This window comes from Lycorma delicatula, chromosome 4, assembly GCF_047948215.1.
Source record: "Lycorma delicatula isolate Av1 chromosome 4, ASM4794821v1, whole genome shotgun sequence".
Taxonomy (NCBI): Eukaryota; Metazoa; Arthropoda; class Insecta; order Hemiptera; family Fulgoridae; genus Lycorma; species Lycorma delicatula.
In genome coordinates, this window is record NC_134458.1 from 142,884,945 (window position 1) to 142,905,122 (window position 20,178).

Below are 20,178 nucleotides of genomic sequence, written 5' to 3' on the forward strand. Positions count from 1 at the left end.
AGGAGAGAATCTTTTTTGATGAAGAATTCGTTTGATTTAAATTTTAATTATATTTTTTTCATTTAAATGTTATTTACCTGTATATATTTATTTTTGAGTTACTCAGGGGTGTATCTAGTTTTCATCCTTGAATTTGAATGTACAAAAATACATAAATTAACATTCTAATGAACAAACATAATTTAAATTGCATCTGATGTCCAAATACATTATTAAAAATAAATTTGTTTGTATTATATGCTATTGGAGATCACATAATGGTATATTTATTATTTTCCATTTAATAACACTAATAGACAAAGAAATTTTTTTTGTGTATCTGGAATTCAAAATTAGAGTTTCTGGGATGCTGAATTCAAAACTGTTATCACAATTTGTGTAATATGCCACATTTTTTAAGTACATACAATTTATTTATCTGAAAATGCATAATCACTTTGAAATCAATATTTAAAAAAAAATGATTTACGTGTATTCATTTAAAATTTTGATAAATCATCTAAATTTTTATTTATTCAAACATATATAAATTGAAATTCATTAGTAAAACTTTAAAATAACAGTCTCTAAAAGTCTAAATCATTGAAAATGTCTTTAAAAAACAGTTTTTGAAAGTTTAAATCATTAGAATTGGCTTACCTTTAATTTTTACAATATGTTGACAAACTTTTTTGCTTGTACAATATTTGTTCAGTTTCTCTAAACAAAACTTTAAATTAATTAACTACACTTTAGTTCATATTTGCTAAGCTTATTGTCAAAAGTTGAGTCCTTAAACAGTTTCTTGATTTGCAGACTGATAAATATACAGTCCTTTAGCTTACCATCACTCAGTTTAGGAAAACTTATTTTTAAATGATTAAAAATTATTTTAAATTTATTTTTTGAGTCCGAATTTTAGGTGAAGTGGTGGCAGTATGATTTTACCCCTCTCAATTAATGATAACCTGCTGCAATGGCCTTTTCTGTACTTGGTAATGACTTTTTGTATCATGATTATCCCAAAGACTAAGAAAACAACAATATTGCATAAACCCACCTTGTAAACCAAGAAGTAACACCACTTTCAGATCATTGCAAACTTGCCACATATGCTCTTTGTATTTTATGCTTCTAATATTGATGCCATAGTTATACGTTTTTTTCATGTCGACTGCATGAGCTAATGGAATGGCTGGCTGTTTGTTACCATTTTGCAACATAACTGCTTTCATGCTAACTTCAAAAGAGTCAATAAAAAGATACCATTCTTCAGGAATGTTCTGAATTCCAAGCTCATTCATTAGGCAGTCGACATCAGTAGAAATGCACAATGAATTTTTCATAGTAAAATAAGCTGAAAGAGTTTTATTTCATGTTCTAAACATAGCAATATTTGTTTTTTCCACTAAAGATTCCACTGTTGCAGTCTAGACCCCAGAAGTTCAGCTTGCTGCTTTGATAACTTTAAACCTCAAACTAAATCATTAAGTTCATGTTGTTGAATTAAATGAGGAGATTTTCATCAAATCCAGGAAAAAATTCTTCAACATCCTCTACATCTTCTTTTTCAGATTGTTCTTCTAGCAGTGCCGGATTAGATGGTGGTTCAGGTAACTCCTCTGTGTAGCTTTAGAGCTGAGGATACATCTGAATATTTTATGAAATTTCTATTTTTGAATGAAAATCCAAATATGTTTGTCATACAAAAGTAGCAGTTGGTAAAGTGGTCCTTAGGTCCATGCCAAACCATCGGTACAGCATATGACATGACTTGTTGTTTTCCCTTTAAACATTCAGTTAGAGTTGCTGAGCGCAATATGCAAATAACATGTGGCACCCTGATTTTATCTTGGCCCCCAAGTGCACAATCAAAATAAAATTTATGAGATGTTTTTATCAATTAAGAAATAGTCTTTCTTTGAGAGTTAGGAGTAAATTTACCATAGACGTAACAAAAATTATCTGGATGATTTGAACATTCATGAACTTTTGCAGAAGCCATGTTGTAGCAAATAAAAACGAGAAAAATCACTTTTGTATTGTAAAGAATTAATGAAAATGTAGCAAAACATTAATAACTCTGTGAAACACAACACACAGTACAGATAAGTGTAGCTAGACTGAAAAAGATTTTAAGTTCTGTAGTAGGCAACAACAGATGTCTGTATGATGTCATCATACAGACATGTTTGTACGTGTCTACTTCTCATAATACAGTGTATATGTATATTTGTCTTTTCTTTATTAAGCATGTATGCATATTGTTGAAAAGTAAAAATACAGAAACTAAAGAATAGTTTCTGTAATTTTACAAAAAAATTACAAATTTACTATTTATGTAAAACCATTATGTGGCAACATAATTTCAATAGCATATTTGAAACTAATTCCCAAATTACAGTGAGAAGAGTTGTCTAACTTGTTAGATACAAATTTTTTGTTGACTAGTGTAATCATCCTTCATGGATGCTTACTTCTTAATTGGTACATTAATTTGTTATTTCCATTATTTACAAAGGTTATCACATACAAATTAAAATCAAGGAAGATGAATTATTATTAATGTAGATCATTATTCCTTCATTCATGTAGTTATTTAAATTTATAAGATCAAATTAATACTTGTTATTTCTTGTCAACCCTTTTTTTCCAAATTTTTTTATCATGAATAACTTTATATTTGATTGGTAATAACAATATCTTCAAAATCTAATCTAAACACCAGAGCCATATAGTAGTCTAAAAATTAGCGAGCCTTTTGCAAACAAGATAGTGTTAGCATTCCAAATCTCAAGGTATATGAGTTGTAGTGAGACAGGGCAAAATTCATCTGACAGCTGACAATTGAAGCTAGTAGATGTGCAAAAAAAAAAAATTTTCTTATACTCAGATTTAAAGTATTGCGCGATAGACGAGTGAACTTTCCCCAAAATTGCACTCACTAAATTTTATTTTGATAAAGGTGCAAATGCTGCACAGGCCCATGAAAAAAATTGTGCTGTTTGTGGGCAAGATACGTTATTATAACCAAAAGTGGTTCAGTCGCTTTCATTCTGGAAATTTAGTTTCTCGCAGTAGGCAACCAATTGCAGAAAAAGTGAATGATATTCTTACAAAAGTCCAGGAAGACTGGCTTGTAAGCAATTATGACATTGCCAAAGACCTAAATACACATCGCCAAAAAGTGCTAAACTGTTTGGAGAAAGCTGGTTAAAAATGCAGCTAAACATTTGGATGCCACGTGATCTGACTCAGAGAAATTTACTAAACTGAATTTCTATCTCTTAATCTCTACCAAAATGTAAGGTAATTGCCATTTCTGAAGAGGATGGTCACGAGTGATGAAATATGGATAACCTATCACAATAATGTGTGAAAAAGATCATGGTTGAAGCAAGGAGAAGCTCCACAGTCTGTGACAAAACCCACACTGATGCCCAGGAAGGTTATATGCTCTGCATTAGGTGGGATTGGAAGCATCGTGCATCATGAACTGCTGCCACCAAGCAGAATGATAGACTCAGATCTCTACTGTCGATAATTAGCACAATTGTACCTAGTAGTTCAAAAGAAACAGCCTGAACTGGTCAATAGAAAGGATGTGGTATACAACGCTGACAATACCTGCATGTATCTTTAATGACCCATCAGAAATTGAGAGAACTTGATTGGGCAAGTCCAATTTAATCAAGTCATTAAATGCAGTGGATGCACTGTATATAATCCACTGTATAGCCCAGGGACCTGGCACTGTCAGACTATCATTTTTTTAAGTCTCTACAGAACTCCCTGAATGGTGTTAGTTTTAAGAGAGGCTTGTGAAAACTACATGTTACAATTTTTTGACCAGAAACCACAGAAGTTCTACAGCAACCGGTTTATGATGCTGGAAAAATGCAGAAGGTCATCGAAAAAAGGTACATAATGCAGAAGGTCTCATATGTTATTATCCAATTATTATAAATGAACTCTCAATTTTGGCCTCAAAGACCCAATATATTTTAGACAACCTGGATAACATGACATGAAAACACTTTCAGAAATAGTCTCTGAAGAAGCTTGGTTAAGAGTGAAAACTCATTCTGATGAAGTAAAGTTTTTTGTAATTTTCAGCTTAAACTAATGTTTGCTGTTATCAGATATAAAACTATTTTATAATATAAATTTAATACATTTTGAAATATTCATTACACATGTCTGTAATATTATAAAAAAAAGTTTTCTGAAGTATTAATCTTATTGTGTAACATATATACCAACCAATAAAATCAGTCTAGGTAGATGTAATATTTTATTATTAGTTATTGTATGGTTATACTTGATTTATGAAGATGTCACGAATAATTAATTTTTTTTTATTATTTATTAGTAATGGCTAATAAAAATTATTCACTATTAAAGAAAATTGGTGTTAAATTTATTTTTATTTTAAATTACTGTTGTAAGTAGTTATTATGATATTTGTTATTTATTAATTAATTTAATATTTTTAAATTATTATTCATTATCAGTATTTAATAACATACCTCTATTTGTTTTTTCTTTCTTTTAATATATATTTGGTAATGTAATAACATATATGTCTAAGCATTTACACTGCAGCGATAACAGTTTTGTTTTATTACTCATTTACTATGCATTTCAATTTTAATTTGTAAAGTTGTATTTCTTTACTTCAGATATATTTAACTTTTTGTTATTTACGCCATCTATTACATTATAATGTGTATATATAATTTTTTTTTACATACTATTGAATAGTTTTGCAAGTGATCAGATTTATTTTTATAATCTTATTAAAGACACTGTGTTCAGTACCATCAAATGATGCGTATTAGGTGATATGTCATTTTTTAATGAATTTTTTTTTTTAAATGTCTAAATTTTCTCATCAATGTATAGTAATGCAAATGAAATAATGAAATTCATGATAAAATTTTACGTATGTTATCCTTATATATGTATTGTCTCTAAGCTTGGTATAGTACGTAATTGTAAAATTGAATTTAGATTAAGATCATGCAATAAGTGTTACTGATGTATAGTAATCAGTTATGGAATTAATAATTACTTAATCATACAATTGGAAATTAATTTTATTAATTCATTTAAAAAAGATTTAAGTATATTATTAGGTATATAAAAGATTAAAAATTTTATTTTAATTATTTTTTTTCTTTAATTTTACCTTAATTGGTTTTTCATGTTTGCTTTTTTATTCTTGTATGATGATTGATTGGATTGCATTGAACCAGGGTTGTGCTCATTTTTCAAGTGTTGATCAAGATACACTCCTGGTGTATTCCTTGAAATCTCTATTAATTTTACTTACAAAATGTTAAAATATTTGCACATTGAATTTGGGGTAATAAAAATATTTATAAACCTGTTTAAATAAGGGTTTACCACAAAGTGGATTTTATTTGGGATTTGGGAAAGTGGAATTTGAAATTTGTCATAGTAGAGCAAATCTATATTATTAGTTTTAAATTATTTAGTATTTAAATTAATATTAATTAGTATAGTTTCTATTATAGCCTATTAGGCTATAGTAGTAGTTTATAGGCTATAGTAGCCTTATCATACTAATCTTTAAATGTAAGTGGTTGAATGAAGTATTGTGTGCCAATTATAACTTAAAGAAATTCTTTTCCCTATATCTTTCCATTAAGGACTATTATACTATTATATTATATACTATTAGAATAAGGCTTAAAAATAGAGTAGTGCATAAAATACTTTAAATAATATTTATAGATTTTCAAGAAATGCTAGAGAAATCTTTAGAAGTCTGGGAACCCTTCACGGCCTCAGAAGACAAAAGATTAGAAATTCTGTTTAAAGCAAATCAATAAGTAGACAGATTCTATGATCTTTTTTTTTCATACCAATATTTTCTTTGAAGTTAGGCCAGTCTGCTAGATTCATCCTATAAGCCAGACATTTATTAAAAATGAAGTGAAAAAAATAACCTTATAAAATAAATATTGTTTTAATCATGAATGGATTTTGATTAATCTTTTGTATTTTTTCTTACATTTTTCACCTGACAATTTAGTCAAAAATAACCAAAATTATTAAAAAAATTCTATTAATAATTTTTATTTTCTGAAACTATAGTCTCCTTCAAAATACTCTCCACAAGACTGAAAGCCTATATCTCAAAGGTTTTCCAACTGCTGGAAACATTTTTGAATTTCTGAAGGTCATTGCTATTTTTGGAATTCCTGAAGAATGTTGCCGAAAGCCTGCAACAATTTATCATTGACTTCCTCCATAATAAAAAATAGTTTTCCTTGGAGTCTTTTTCATATGCAGGAACAAGAAAAAGTCACATGAAGAAAGATCAGAGGTAGAGCATTCCTGGTTGTGGAAATTCAGTCAGAACTTTGTTTTTCTTCAAGTGACTCTTCCCCTCATTTCAAATTTGTAAACCACTCGTCAAAAAACCTTTAGAAAGCTTTAAAGTCGTTAAAGAGTTATCTTAAACCTTCCTCTTTAACAGCATTTTGAAATTTCACTAATGTTTCAGCAGCCTTTTTCTCTAAGAGGGAACAGGATTTAATGCAGGTTCTCTGCTATGTATTATCACCTACCAAAACATTTGCAGAAGATGTTTATCAAGAAAGACTGACATGGAATGCCTTAAGAACTGTACAGAGCAATGTCACTTGTTAAATTGACACAGATTATTATAAGCTATGTTTTACTATGTCTAAATCAGATATAATTCTGGTTATATATGTATATCTTGTATACCCTTATCTTAAACCTATTGTAAAGAAAATAAGCCTCTAATTAAGGACCAGATCTAAAGAGTAATGATAACTTATAAATTTGTGTAGTAATTAAACTTATAGAGTAATTAAACTCTATTTTGCAGAACAGAATATAACCACCATTCCTGATAGAAAGCACTCCTTAATATTCTTTTATGACTGGTAAGACCATTCTTTAACTCAATACAAGTAAGAATGCATTGAAGAGTTAGGTAAATAGGCTGTTTCATTTTGAATGGTAATATAGTGTTGTGAATTTGACTCCAAATTGCTTAGTTTTATTTAATGTTAAACTTGTCATCATCATTATTTATATGTAATTTAATCTAAATATAAATATAATTTTGGCTCCTTCATGAGAAATCAGGTCTACTTTTCGGTATCCAAAATTGTGCTGGAAGATTACTGTTAGATACCAGTAAATATGAATCATGTAAATCAAATAATACATAGTAAACTAACAATTCTAAAATGGCATTGTTATAAATTTGCCGTTGTTGCTATAAAAAAAGTACATCTAACCTTAAAAATTATTTCCTCAATCTGTTTATTACCTTAATTAAAGTATGTGATTATTTTTTATTGTTTGTTTTTATACTTATATGAGGTTTGTTCAGAAAATAAGTGAACTTATTTTTTAATCTTTACTATTAATTTGGCAGATTATTGGTCTTTGTTGCCTTCAAAGAACTCCCCTCTCATATTCACACACTTTTTCCACCGGCGTTTCCACTTCATGAAGCAGTCCTAGATAGCTTCATTTGAAATGGCCTTTAAGGTCCGTCACAAATTTGCTTTAATGTCATCAATAGTCTCAAAACGACATCCTTTCATCACAGATTTCAATTTTGGAAATAAGAAAAAATCGCAAGGAGCCAGGTCTGGCGAGCAGGGAGGCTGAGGAGAACAGTCATGAGATTTTTGGTACAAAACTGATGAATTGTCAAAGCTGAGTGTGCAGATGCATTGTCATGGTGAAGAGACCATGAGTTATCTCACCAAAACTCTGGTCTCTTTTTGCGAATTTTTTCACGTAACCATTGTAAAACACCTGGATATTATGCACGGTTCACTGTTTCACCTTGAGGCAAGAATTCAAAATTCACAATTCCATTAAAATTGAAAAAAAAAACAGAGAGCATCACTTTGGCATTGGATTGAAACAGACATGCTTTCTTGGGGCGTGGAGTTCCTTTGTCAATCCATTGTGATGATTGAATTATTGTCTCAGCATTGTAGCCATAAACCCAGCTTTCATCTCCTATTATGATCGTTTACATGAATGTTATCATTGGCTAGTTCAAGAAGTTGCCGACAAACATCCACTCTTATGTTTTTTCTGCTCTTTGGTCATCAGATGATGAACAAACTTTGCTGCAACTCAATGCATGTTCAATTTTTCAATCAAAATGTCATGGCATGTTCAATTAAGATAACCTCTTTTGCAAGTTCTCTGATAGTCAATCGGCTATTTGCATGCAGCAAATCGTTGATTTTCTGAATGTGGGTGTGTTCAATTGACTGACAACCACTTATAAATCGTGAAAACCATTCATAACATTGCGTACAACCCAGAGCATCAGCTCCGTAAGCTTGTTTCAAAAATTGAAACGTTTCTGTGAAAGTTTTACCAGTGTCACGTAAAATTTTACTTTGTATTGTTGCTTCCAAAAATTGCACATTACAAAAATCACTACACTTTGTAGTGTTTTCATGCTAAGATTTAAATATGTTGCACTCAAGTAACATGAAAACTAAAGAGATATCAACAATCCAAGAACATGTGGTTACAGAGGAGGTTATGCAGAACAGTGCTGCCAACCGCTTGTCACTAAATATCTTCTTTGGCACGTAATTAAAAATGTTCAGTTATTTTATGAACAGACCTTGTATTTTCCTTTAAGTAGATCTGAGTTTATTATATCTTACTGTCATGAGCGTGCAATCAATATACTTATGTAGTAAAAATGTTTTTAATTTTTGTCTATTTCTCATAATATATCACTCAATTGAAAAATAATAGAATGATTTTAATGAAACTAGACTATACGTTTATAATTAGTAGGTTGTATCACATTTTATTCATTTCACTTAAGATTTTGCATATTATTTTGTGGGGGGGGGGGGGTAAAACATAATTTTTTGACCATTTTTTTGTATATGGTTTTTTCTGAAAAACTTGTAAAACTTAAAATTTCATTTAATATTTATTTATATTTTTATTAAAAATACATAGTGAAATTTTATTATGAAATGGGACATCTGCTCAAAACTTGACATAACAAAAATTAGAATTGATTTTTTTGGTAATAGTTTTTATATTATGAACTTTTAAATTTTGAGCCAAGGCTATTTTGATGATTTTTTTTTTTATTAATAAAAAATTTGGTATAAATATTAAGAAAGAGAATAAAAATAAAGATATTTTTCAATCATTGACTTCCTAATTTTTAAAGTTTCTATTCTTGGAACATTTTATTTTATTGCTACAGGATAAGCTAATCAAAAATTGTAATTAGAATCATTTTTTCTATGAAGAACTGCTTATATAGTAATGCATACTATTATCAGCAACACTGAGATAAAGTATAATATATTTTGAAAAATAACTTTGTGCAGTTTTGAACAAAATAAAATCATAAAAAATTAGTAAACTATATAATGATAAAAATAATTTACATGTATTTAATTTTTTTCTGGCAATAACGAAAATATTTTTTCAGTATTTTTAATTATTTTTTTTTAAATTTTGCTTGTTTTCTATTTGTTAACAGTTTATCAGGATGTCCGAGAGCAGATCGTTCACAAATTCAAGCTCACTCTCAAGAATTAAAATGCCCCACTCCTGGTTGTGATGGTTCTGGTCATGTAACTGGAAATTATTCTTCACATCGAAGTTTATCAGGTTGTCCAAGAGCTAATAAACCCAAAAGTAAACCTCGTGATGGTCAAGATTCAGAACCTTTAAGGTGAGTGAATTTTAAATTATATTCCATATTACTCATGTATAAAAAGAATATAATTATTTTGTTAAAAAAATTATGATGAACCATTCTTCCACTGTGGAGAGGCTATATTACATTGCTGCTATTAAAAAAATGCGCTTTTATTAACAAATTATAGGAGATTTTATGTGATGTGTTTAGATGATTATTTTTAAGTCCTATTTTATTGAACTAAAATATTGAATAAACTTCCCTTTACGTTATTTCACTAACATCCAAATAAAGTTACAAATTTTCAGTGTACTGCTTTTCTAACTGTTAATTTTTTAATATTCAAAGAGATTAAAATTTCATTTGGTTGTATACTTTACAGTTTGTGAGCTATTTCTTATACTGTTTATCATAGTACTATGCTCCTTTGTGATTCACTTCCTTGGTTTATTTATTAAGGTTTATCTTTTTCTCTAATTGTAAAGCTAAACTACAGATGTTAGTTTTTTTACTGAATCAAGAATTTTGTTATTTCAGTTCTGTGACTAAAGTGTGCAGCACCTTCAAAAAACTATAGAAATATATTCAACTTCAGTGTCAGATTTTTGCTGATTACCATTGTTTAATGATATGATAATTTTACCTATTTGTTTTTATGTTCCTGGTTATCTTTACTAAGAGGAAAGTTGTTTTTGAAGTAAATTTATATTTTATTTTTATAACAGTATATATTTTATCCATCTAGGTTGGCTGCTGAACTCTTACATAAAACATGTATTTTTTAAACATATGTTATTTTAAAAACTATTTCCTTTAATGGAATTTTTCTGTAATGAAGAAGTATGATCCCTTATGAATTTGTTTACTGTGTGTTTATATACATATATATATATATATATATATAGACTGTGTGTAAGATGTCTTAAATTGCTTGCATTTGCTTCATGTCTCACACTTCTGCTTTGTTAATTAATAATGTTGACATGATCCTTTGTTAAATAATCTTTTTAAAGGAAAGAAAGGTGGAAAATTGTCTGACTGGTCATATATTCATTCTCCACAGATTTATACTTTCTGAAGCTAAAGCTGGCTTTTATCTATATCAATAGCTTGAGGCACATCTACTGGGGTTGCACACAATTCTGGAAATGGTTTTTAAAGGATTATACAAATTTATTAGGAGGTATTTTTAGGGAAATGAACTTTTTAACTTAATTTGTGTATCTATTTGTAATGTTTGTATGAGATATTGTAATAAAATATATCTTTAAAAATAAATAACATGAATATCAGCATTTGTTTCAATTAAAATATGTTCACTAATAATAATGGTAGAAGAATATTAATCGCTTGCTAAACTAGAAAAAGAGTTAACTGGCCTGTTTGTTGTAAATTCCAATAAGATTTGTTTTATTACATTGGAAACTTAAATGAATTGAATGATGTGAGCTATTAAAGAGTTTTAAAGAATCAGATAAGAAGAATAGACCAAACTAAATTTTAATACAGAATTAGAAAGTGTATCCTTATACTAAGACATTTGTCAATTTCATATTAGGTTTTATAATGTTAAATATTCATTTATCCTCGTTTTGTTTATTAATCAGATACTGACAAGTAGTTTTATAAATTTGTATTTCTTAACATTATAAAATAATATGCTGATTGCTAAAGTAATCTTGTGCATACAATTAAGCTTACAGAGATTAAAACTTTCTTCATTATTATTAATTAAAAATAATGATTGTGTTGAAATGTTGATATTATTAATATTTATTGTTGCATGAAGTAAATTGTATGATCTTGATTATTTTTTGCAACTGATATCAATGAATTTTTCAAGGGGACATAGATGTGATGAATTTTTGAAGATGAGTTGTGGAATAAAGAGAAAGTTTATTCATGTCTGAAATTTCTGACCCATTTTTTATGTAGTATATAGCCCCACTTAGCGGTGGAACACATCAGCTGTTTTGATAATTCATTGTTCTAATCATCCATGTACCATATCACACAAATCTCATGGAAGAGTGGTAGTGTCTCAAACTTTCATCCAGAAGGTCCTGAGTTTGAATCCCAGTCAGGCATGGCAATTTTTATTTACCAAAAGATTTCCATTCCATATTCCAAGTAAATTGTGCATTAAAGCTTATGTAATCTTTAAAAAAAAAGCATAAAATTTGAAAAAAAATTGTCATGGAGTTGAAACAGTTAGATAATGTATTTTTCACAACAAGAGGTACATTAATATGTTTTTCTGTCCAAATCTTTCTTCTGAAACATATTCATATAATGTCTATTTGAAACACATGAGGTATAACAGCAACAGTTAGAGTTGCTTTCTCTTAAAGTACTACCAGTATCTGCAATGTACAGATTGAAGATTTGTCTTAGGGAACTAAATGTTACCAGCATTTCATTGGGCTTGGCATCTTGATATCTATAATCAGCTCAGTGAGGTAAGGAATGGAAACTATTTCACTCCTAGCTAAGTAAGCTTTTCATGCATTGCTTACTCTTGAGAGTAGCTATATCGTATTTGGAAGAGGCTGTAGACTTTGTCAATTTATTTGCTACCTTTACTACGATTGTAGCACTTAAGTACATTTTTAATGATAAACATTCTGTTAAATTTAAAGTATATTTTATATATTATATATATATATATATATATATATATATATATACCCTTTTTTCTGGAAAAGGGCTGGAAATTTTAAAGTATAGTAATTTTACTCTTTTTTTCACAAAAACTACATATTATATATTTTATTTTTGTAATTATATAATTTTAAAAATTATTATTAGTTACAGCTATTTTGTAATTTTTGATCAGTCTGTTCAAAAACATTTTACTGCATTTGAAATTTGATTTAGAAAGTTAAAATCATGTCACAGAAGACTTATGTATATTTTTAACTACAGAATAACATGATATAACAGTACAACACACTTATTATATGATAGTTAATGATTAAAGTGAATACATAATTTGTTTTTATATACATAAACCTAGTGTATATGATATCTTTAAAATGACCTTTTTTATCCCAAGTATTTATAAGTAGACCCACTGGGTTGATGAATGAATGGTGAATGCATCTTTGCAAATCAGCTGATTTTGAAATCAAGAGTTCCAACGTTCAAATCCTAGTAAAGGCAGTTACTTATATACAGATTTGAATACTAAATCGTGGATACCAGTGTTCTTTGGTGGTTGGGTTTCAACCACACATCTCAGAAATGGTCGACCTGAGACTGTACAAGGCTATACTTTACTTTCTCATATGTTTCATCCTCTGAAGCAATACTTAACTGTGATTCCCAGAGGCTAAACAGGAAAAAGTATTTATAAGTAAACATTCCAAATCTAGGCTCATATTATAAAGGTTAATAATATTTGTATACATACTTACTTGTAAATGCACAAAAATCTTCACAATATTTATGTAATGAAAGTGAATCTACTTTTGTTGTATATATAAAAAATTAATATTTTCTGCACATCATTGTATATCTGAAAAGAGCATTCATTTGCAATATGAAAAATGTATATAAAATTTTATTCCATGATTATAAAGAAAAATTGAATTATGAATTTTAATCATTAACTGGTCTTAGTATGGTCACTGAAAAGATGATGCAAGTTCATGAAGTCACATTGCATTCAGGTGCTTAGAAATTGTTAACTTTAAATTGTTGAAATACATACAGCATAGACACCACAATCAATCAAACTATGAACATAATTTTGATAAACATGTGTTTAACAAAAATGTTTTGTAGATCACCAATGTTAGTTAACTTTAAGTGCAGTTTTATTTTGGATGGATAATACCATGCTGTAACTTAAAGCAGTTAATGACCAATGTATGTCAGTCAGTGATACCATAAAAAGTTATTAAAAATGAGGAAAAAAGGCTTTGTTAAGATTTGTTTAGAAATGGGATTTTCTGATTTTCTTGATTAAGTAATGAAATGCTTATTTACCCTACGTTGCTTCTATCTTCTATTCTTAGGATTAAATTAATTTTCTTATAGTGTTAAGTAAACATAAAATTTGAATTGAAAATTTTTTTTTAATCTAAAAGTAAAAATAGGGTTTATTTCAGATTTGCTGCTTTGTTTATATGTTTATTCAGGATGATTGTTAGTTCACAGTAGTAAATTAATTCTATTGCGATGTAAGTATTTATGCAGGTTTCTCAGATTTCAAATACCAGATCTCTTGTGTTTATATTTATACAATCTAACAATAATTATTCTATTGTTAAAAAAAAAAAACAGTACAGACTAACATTATTGTTACAGTGAACCCATACATGTTTACCTAGAGCACTATCATTGCTGCCAACTGTTTTGAATGAGAAACCAAATTTTTTCTTTATTGTTCATTTTTATTGTACCTAGTTAAACCCAGTTACTGATATTATTTCTGATTATATATGATGTAGTTAAGGTTTCGTGCAGTTCAAAATAATGTGTTTGTTTGTTTTAAATTGTAAAGTTAAAATCATTAATAATATTTCTTTATTATTTTTTTTTTAATGCCTACTATCACACAGATGCCCCATACCAGGCTGTGATGGTTCAGGGCACGCTACAGGGAAATTTTTATCTCATAGGAGGTATGTTTTAAATAATGTAAACTATATTGATGTTTTCGTTTCTGTTGTATGCAATGGTTTCTTGCATTATTTTTATTGTCGTTTTTTATTAAAATAAAATTCTCAAAAATTGTTGCACTTTGTGTTTTTTCTTCTATGGTTTCTTCTTTTTTCCTGTTAATTTTTGTTGGCTTTTTTGTTATATGTTAATTTTTATTCGTCAGATTTGTTTTTATTAAAAACCTTCATTAGTAACTTGTCTTTTAATTTTATTTTTGGGGCCGCTTTTTTATTTTTGCTAAAATGTTTTGCTTAAACAGTTTAAATTATTTATGTTTCCATTATATTTTTATTATGAATTGAGTTTTTTATTTTTCATATTTTTTTTTATTTATCTCATTCTATAGTTATATTGTTATTCTATAGTTATTAAGTAAAAACAATATTATGTATTATAGAATGATTCAAAGATATAAATATTTGCATGTTTAAATCTTTTATTTGTAAATAGTGGTAATTTATTTTCAGTTGATGTATAAAAGGCTTTATTTACTTTTACTTTGTTACTGATCTCCGTGGTAGAATGGTAAAGTCTCAATCATTCATCTGCAAGATTTTGGATCAAATCCCAGTCAAGCATAGATCTTTTCATATGCTACAAAAATTCATCACATCATTGAGTAACTGTAATTGGGTGTCAGCTTGTTTTTTCTAGAAGAAATAAAATTAGAAATTTTTACTTAGAATATAAATGACATTCCAATAATAGCTTTCAGACTTTGCTCTTAATTCTGATAAGCAATTGTTGGTCAATATATAATGAAATAGATTGTTGACACTGTCATATTTTCGTTCTTATCTACCAGTGTTCTGTGAAAGAAAGTTAACTGGTCACTACTCCTAATTGTGTGCTTAATATACCTTTTCAGTGTTGCCTAGAGAGCTGATAGTAGGATTGGTGTGTACTTATATTAGCCTTTGGATTGTAACATTATTATAAGCAGACATTAATGTTATTTGAACATTACTGTTTTACTTACAACAAAAAATTGGAACATAAAATTGCTAGATCATACTGTAAGCCCCAAGCCAAATAAGTGTATCTGTAGCCTAAATCTTTTCAAAGCAGTTGAATTCAATTGCGGCAATTTTTAAACTCTATAAAAATTGTTAGAAAGTAGTGGAACACAACATACATCACTGTAAAAAGTAGTTGTTAATTTGCTTTGATTTGAAATTAAATATTTTAAACTCTATGAATCTGAGTTTTAATCTATGAATGAATATGAGTAATGACATTTCCAAAATCTTTTAGCTCTCTTATTCAAATCATTTGAAGTGGAAGATTGAAATTTAAACAAGTTGGTTATTTTGGATTGACCACTAGATGAAGTTGGAGTTAGCCAATTTATCGTGAAAAATTTATATTTTTACGAAAAAAAAATTTTTTTTTTAATTTACCCTTTCACTTATTAAAAGTAGTGTTTGTAGAAACACCCAAATTATATATTATATTTTAATATCTATTATGTTCATGTGTGGAAGTATGCGCTCTCCCTATTGCTTCTTAAATACAAGTTCAAAGGCAGTCCAGTATATGTCATTGGAACATGTATCCCTCTAAACATTGATGAAGTATGAGTTAATGAATTGCTTTATACTTTTAGATTATAAATCACATTTTACCATAAATATAAATATATTTTATATTCATGCCTCCTTTCCAAATATCAAATGAAGCAACAAAACATTTGTCCATATTTTATTAATTGTTAGCTGGTGTTTATATTTCAATTTGTTAAATTAGCTGCTTGCAACTACAATGCAGATGTTAAGTCACAAAAAGTTTTCACAACTAAATTATTTATTTTTTCCCCAACCGATTGTGTTTGTATTTGTGTATATATAAATATATATACCAGATGATATTTAAGTATGGAAACAGGTTTATACTGCATATCTGAGCGGTATTTGAAGGCAGACAGAAATGGGGTTCTACATACTTAAAAAACATCTCCATTATGTTGGGTTTTTAATTTTTGTCTTCCGGGTTGGATTCACAATATTGAATCAAACTTAATTTTTTTTTAAATAGGAAGGTGGACATATGACACATGATTTTGATTTAAAATGTTACTAGAAAAATAATGGTGAAACCCGTTTTTCTGTTAATGCCTTAGTTATCGATTTATAAGCATTAAAAGTTGCAATGACAAAAAAATTGTGTTAACAATAAAACAACGTAAAATGCGCTGCATAAACAATTTTATTGCATTTATTAAATTCATAATGCATACAATAATGAACTCTAAACAGTGCTATAATATTGATGATGATAATTAACAACAATAAATTAAACTGCTATATTAACTGTTATTATTTACTTTAAATATTACTATATTTATTTTTAAATTTTAAATAAATGTTTTCATAAATGATTTATGAAATAAGTTTTGAAAGCATAATACTCCACATTAAATGTTCAAAATGCTTTCCTGTACAGCTGGGCAGTGTGCTAACCTCAACTAGTATCTGTTTATAACTTGTAACTTGCCTAGTGGTACTCGAGCAGATTCGTCTTTTTATTTTTGTTATTTTTTTCAATTCATCAGTGTCTGCAGGTTTTGTTTTGTTAACATTATCTTTAAGGTATCTCCAACAAAAGTAATCCAGAGGGACAGGTCTAGGGACCTGGCAGAGCATTCTATGGCTCCTCTATGACCTATCCAGTGATTTGGAAATTGTTCATTTAAAATTTGCCATGGCCTTAGGTAATATGAGTGATGCCCCATTTTGCTGAAACCATACATCATTATTTAATTCCTGTCCAACATTTTTACTACAACAAGTTGTAGTAAGCATCTCCTGTAAGATTGTCATCTAAAATAAAAGGCCCTACAATGACCAATGATTCGCATTCAAATGTTAATTTTCTGAAAGTGCTGCATACGAGTTTCCAACATCCATCTGGGATTATTATCACTCCAGTTTCGACAGTTTCACTTATTCACATGGCCACTTAACATAAAGGTTGCTTCGTCAGTAAATATTATTGAATTAGAAAAATTTGTGTTCATCTGATTTTTGGATTATAATGTCACATACTCAACTCAGCAGTTAAAATCATCTTCTGAAAGGTCTTGCACCAGGTGTAACCAGCATCACCAGCATCACAGTATGACGATAGTGCAGATGCACTTGATGAGAACTTACCACTTTTATGTCTCTGTTGCTCGAAAATGTCAATAGATATATCCCACAAGCATCAGGAAACCTTAGACATCCTTCCGTTCCTTAGTGGAATGATGATTGCCAAAACGCTATTAACAAACGATGGCAGGCACTGCAAAAATTTAATCGCAGGCCTACAAATGAACATCTAGATTTGTACCATAAGGCTAGAGTGGAATGTCGTCGGGTATTCTTGGATGCTAGGAGGAAGTCATGGAGGAAATATGTTGATACCATCTCATGCACTACTCCCATGTCTATTGTGTGGAAAAAGATCTATGCAATTTGCAGATCACCAAAACAATCTATTCTTGGGTATTAATGAAGGAGAACAACTTTCATCACCTTCTGCAATGGAAGTAACTTGGCAGATTGTTTCCGTTCAATGTCCCTCACCTCATCATACAGTAATGAATTTCAGAGGTCACAAACATTTGAAATTTTGGTGATTCGTTTGTTCGGTGAATGAAATGCTCATTTTTCATTCAATGAGTTGTCACATGCACTAAAAAATTCACATGACATCTCCCCTGGACCTGACAACATTTGTCTCTCTATGCTCTCACATCTTGTTTATTGTTTATTTATTATAGTCTATTCTTCTCATAAGTTTTCCCTTCAGTCTTGTCAGAAGCCATTGTCATACCAATACTTAAATCCAATAAAGACAAAGGAAGCCCCTCAAGCTTACCACCCTATCTCTTTGACAAGTTTTTATGTATAGTCATGGAGAGAATGGTGAACCACAGGCTTACATGGTACTTAGAGAGACATGGCCTTCTATGTCTAGAACAGAGTACTTTCCGCCAAGGATGTTCTTCCATTGACCATGTAGTGTTACTTGAAGCAGCTATTCAAAACGCTTTCCTATTCCACCAGCGCCTCGTCATTATCTTCTTTGACATCAAGAAGGCATATGACATGGTATTCTTAACACCTTTAAAAAATGGGGAGTCAAGGGTTATATGCTTGCATTTTCAGGGGTTTCTTAAATGACCGAACTTTCCATGTTGGAGATTCTTATTGGGTATCGTCACCTTAGAGAATGAAGTGCCTCAAGGAAGTGTATTAAGCGTGCCACCTTGTTTGCTATAGTCATTATCAGTAATACTAAATGTGTACAATCACCTGTTTCATATTCGTTAATTGTTGATGATTTTGCTCTATATAAATTACATGCCATTCAGCAGCCACAGCAGAGACACTACTATAGAACACAATATCTCACCTTGAAGCTTGGTCCAAGGCTTCACATTTTCACCTGAGAAAACAAAATGTATAATCTTTTCTTGCTTGCAGGACCCTTTTATACCACAGATCGTTCTGAATGAAAAGCTAATTGCTATCTCTTGTGATATTAAGTTTTTAGGTTTGTTTTTTGATAGCCGTCTTATGTGGGTCAGTCACATCAAACAATTAAAAACGAAATGTTCCAAACTGCTAGATATGCTGCAAGTTCTTAGCGATACTAATTGGGGAGCCGATAGGTCATGTATGTTGTGATTTTATTGTTCCCTCATTCGTTCTTGTTGAGTGCGATGAACAATCACTTTGCGATAGATGTGACCAACTTAAAGGGCAAACAAGTCACCTGACCTTTACCACAGTTCTTGCAAGTCCTAATTTATAAAGATAATGAAGACCATCCACATTATACTGCATCCAGGGTATATGTATATATACCCCAGATGCGTATATATACCCATGGGTATATATACCCGGCAGTTACTACAGATTTTAAACATTGACATACCTTCTATTTTTCCGTCTTACCCCTACTCATATACTTCGTGGAGAATCAGCCTTATAAATTTTGTTTTTGATCTTATCACATACAAGATACAATCAACACCACCTATCGTTTTTCAGCAAAGTTTGCACCATATTTTCTCCAAAATAAACCCAGACACTATAATATATACCAATGGATCAAAACAGAATGACACCATTGGATGCGCATTTATTTTAATAGCAGAACCTAAATGTTAGATCTACCTAATATTACAAGTATATTTACTGCCAAACTGTATGCTATCAATAAGGCTTTGAATATTGTTAACCCAAATATGTCATATCCTTATTTGTAGTGATTCTTGTGTGGTGCACTCCAAGCTTTAGAAGATTTTTTTCTCCAGACATCCTTTGGTCAGTGAAATCTATAATGCAATCGGGTTTGAACCATCGCAATGCACAAGTGAGTTTCTATTGAATTCCTAGCCACGTGAGAATTCCAGGCAATGAACATGAGATTCCGCTGCTAAAGACACATGTAAATCAACCTCCCGTCACCACTCATATTACTATTTGTGACTTTATTAATTGTATAAAACAGTCTCTTCAAGCAAAGTGGCAAGCTGACTGGATGGCTACAGTTGATAAAAAGCTCCGGCAAAAGATTCTGTGTTGCAATGGGACTTCTCATGCAGAAAAATTCATCTTGAGGAAGTGGTCCCTCTGTTGATTGCAGTTAGGACATACCAGAGTCACACATGAGTACCTCATGTCAGCAGGATATGCACCACTACGCGTACAGTCCAACTGCCACCTGACTGTGTGCTGTATCCTTGTGGATTGCATATGTTATTCAGCCGTGTGTCATAAATTTAAATTTAAATGATAAAGAAGTTTTAGACTGGGTGTTTT

The 20,178-nt window shown here is 29.8% G+C and overlaps 1 protein-coding gene across 1 annotated transcript in view; it reads left to right on the plus strand.

Moving 5' to 3' along the window:
• The window catches only part of LOC142322948 (uncharacterized), a 224,878-nt gene that overhangs the window by 189,480 nt on the left and 15,220 nt on the right, over positions 1–20,178 (plus strand). Inside the window, exons 13-14 of the mRNA XM_075362041.1 lie at positions 9,536–9,730; positions 14,263–14,325. Coding sequence (XP_075218156.1) covers positions 9,536–9,730; positions 14,263–14,325 — 258 coding nt within the window. The remainder of the gene's footprint in view (positions 1–9,535; positions 9,731–14,262; positions 14,326–20,178) is intronic.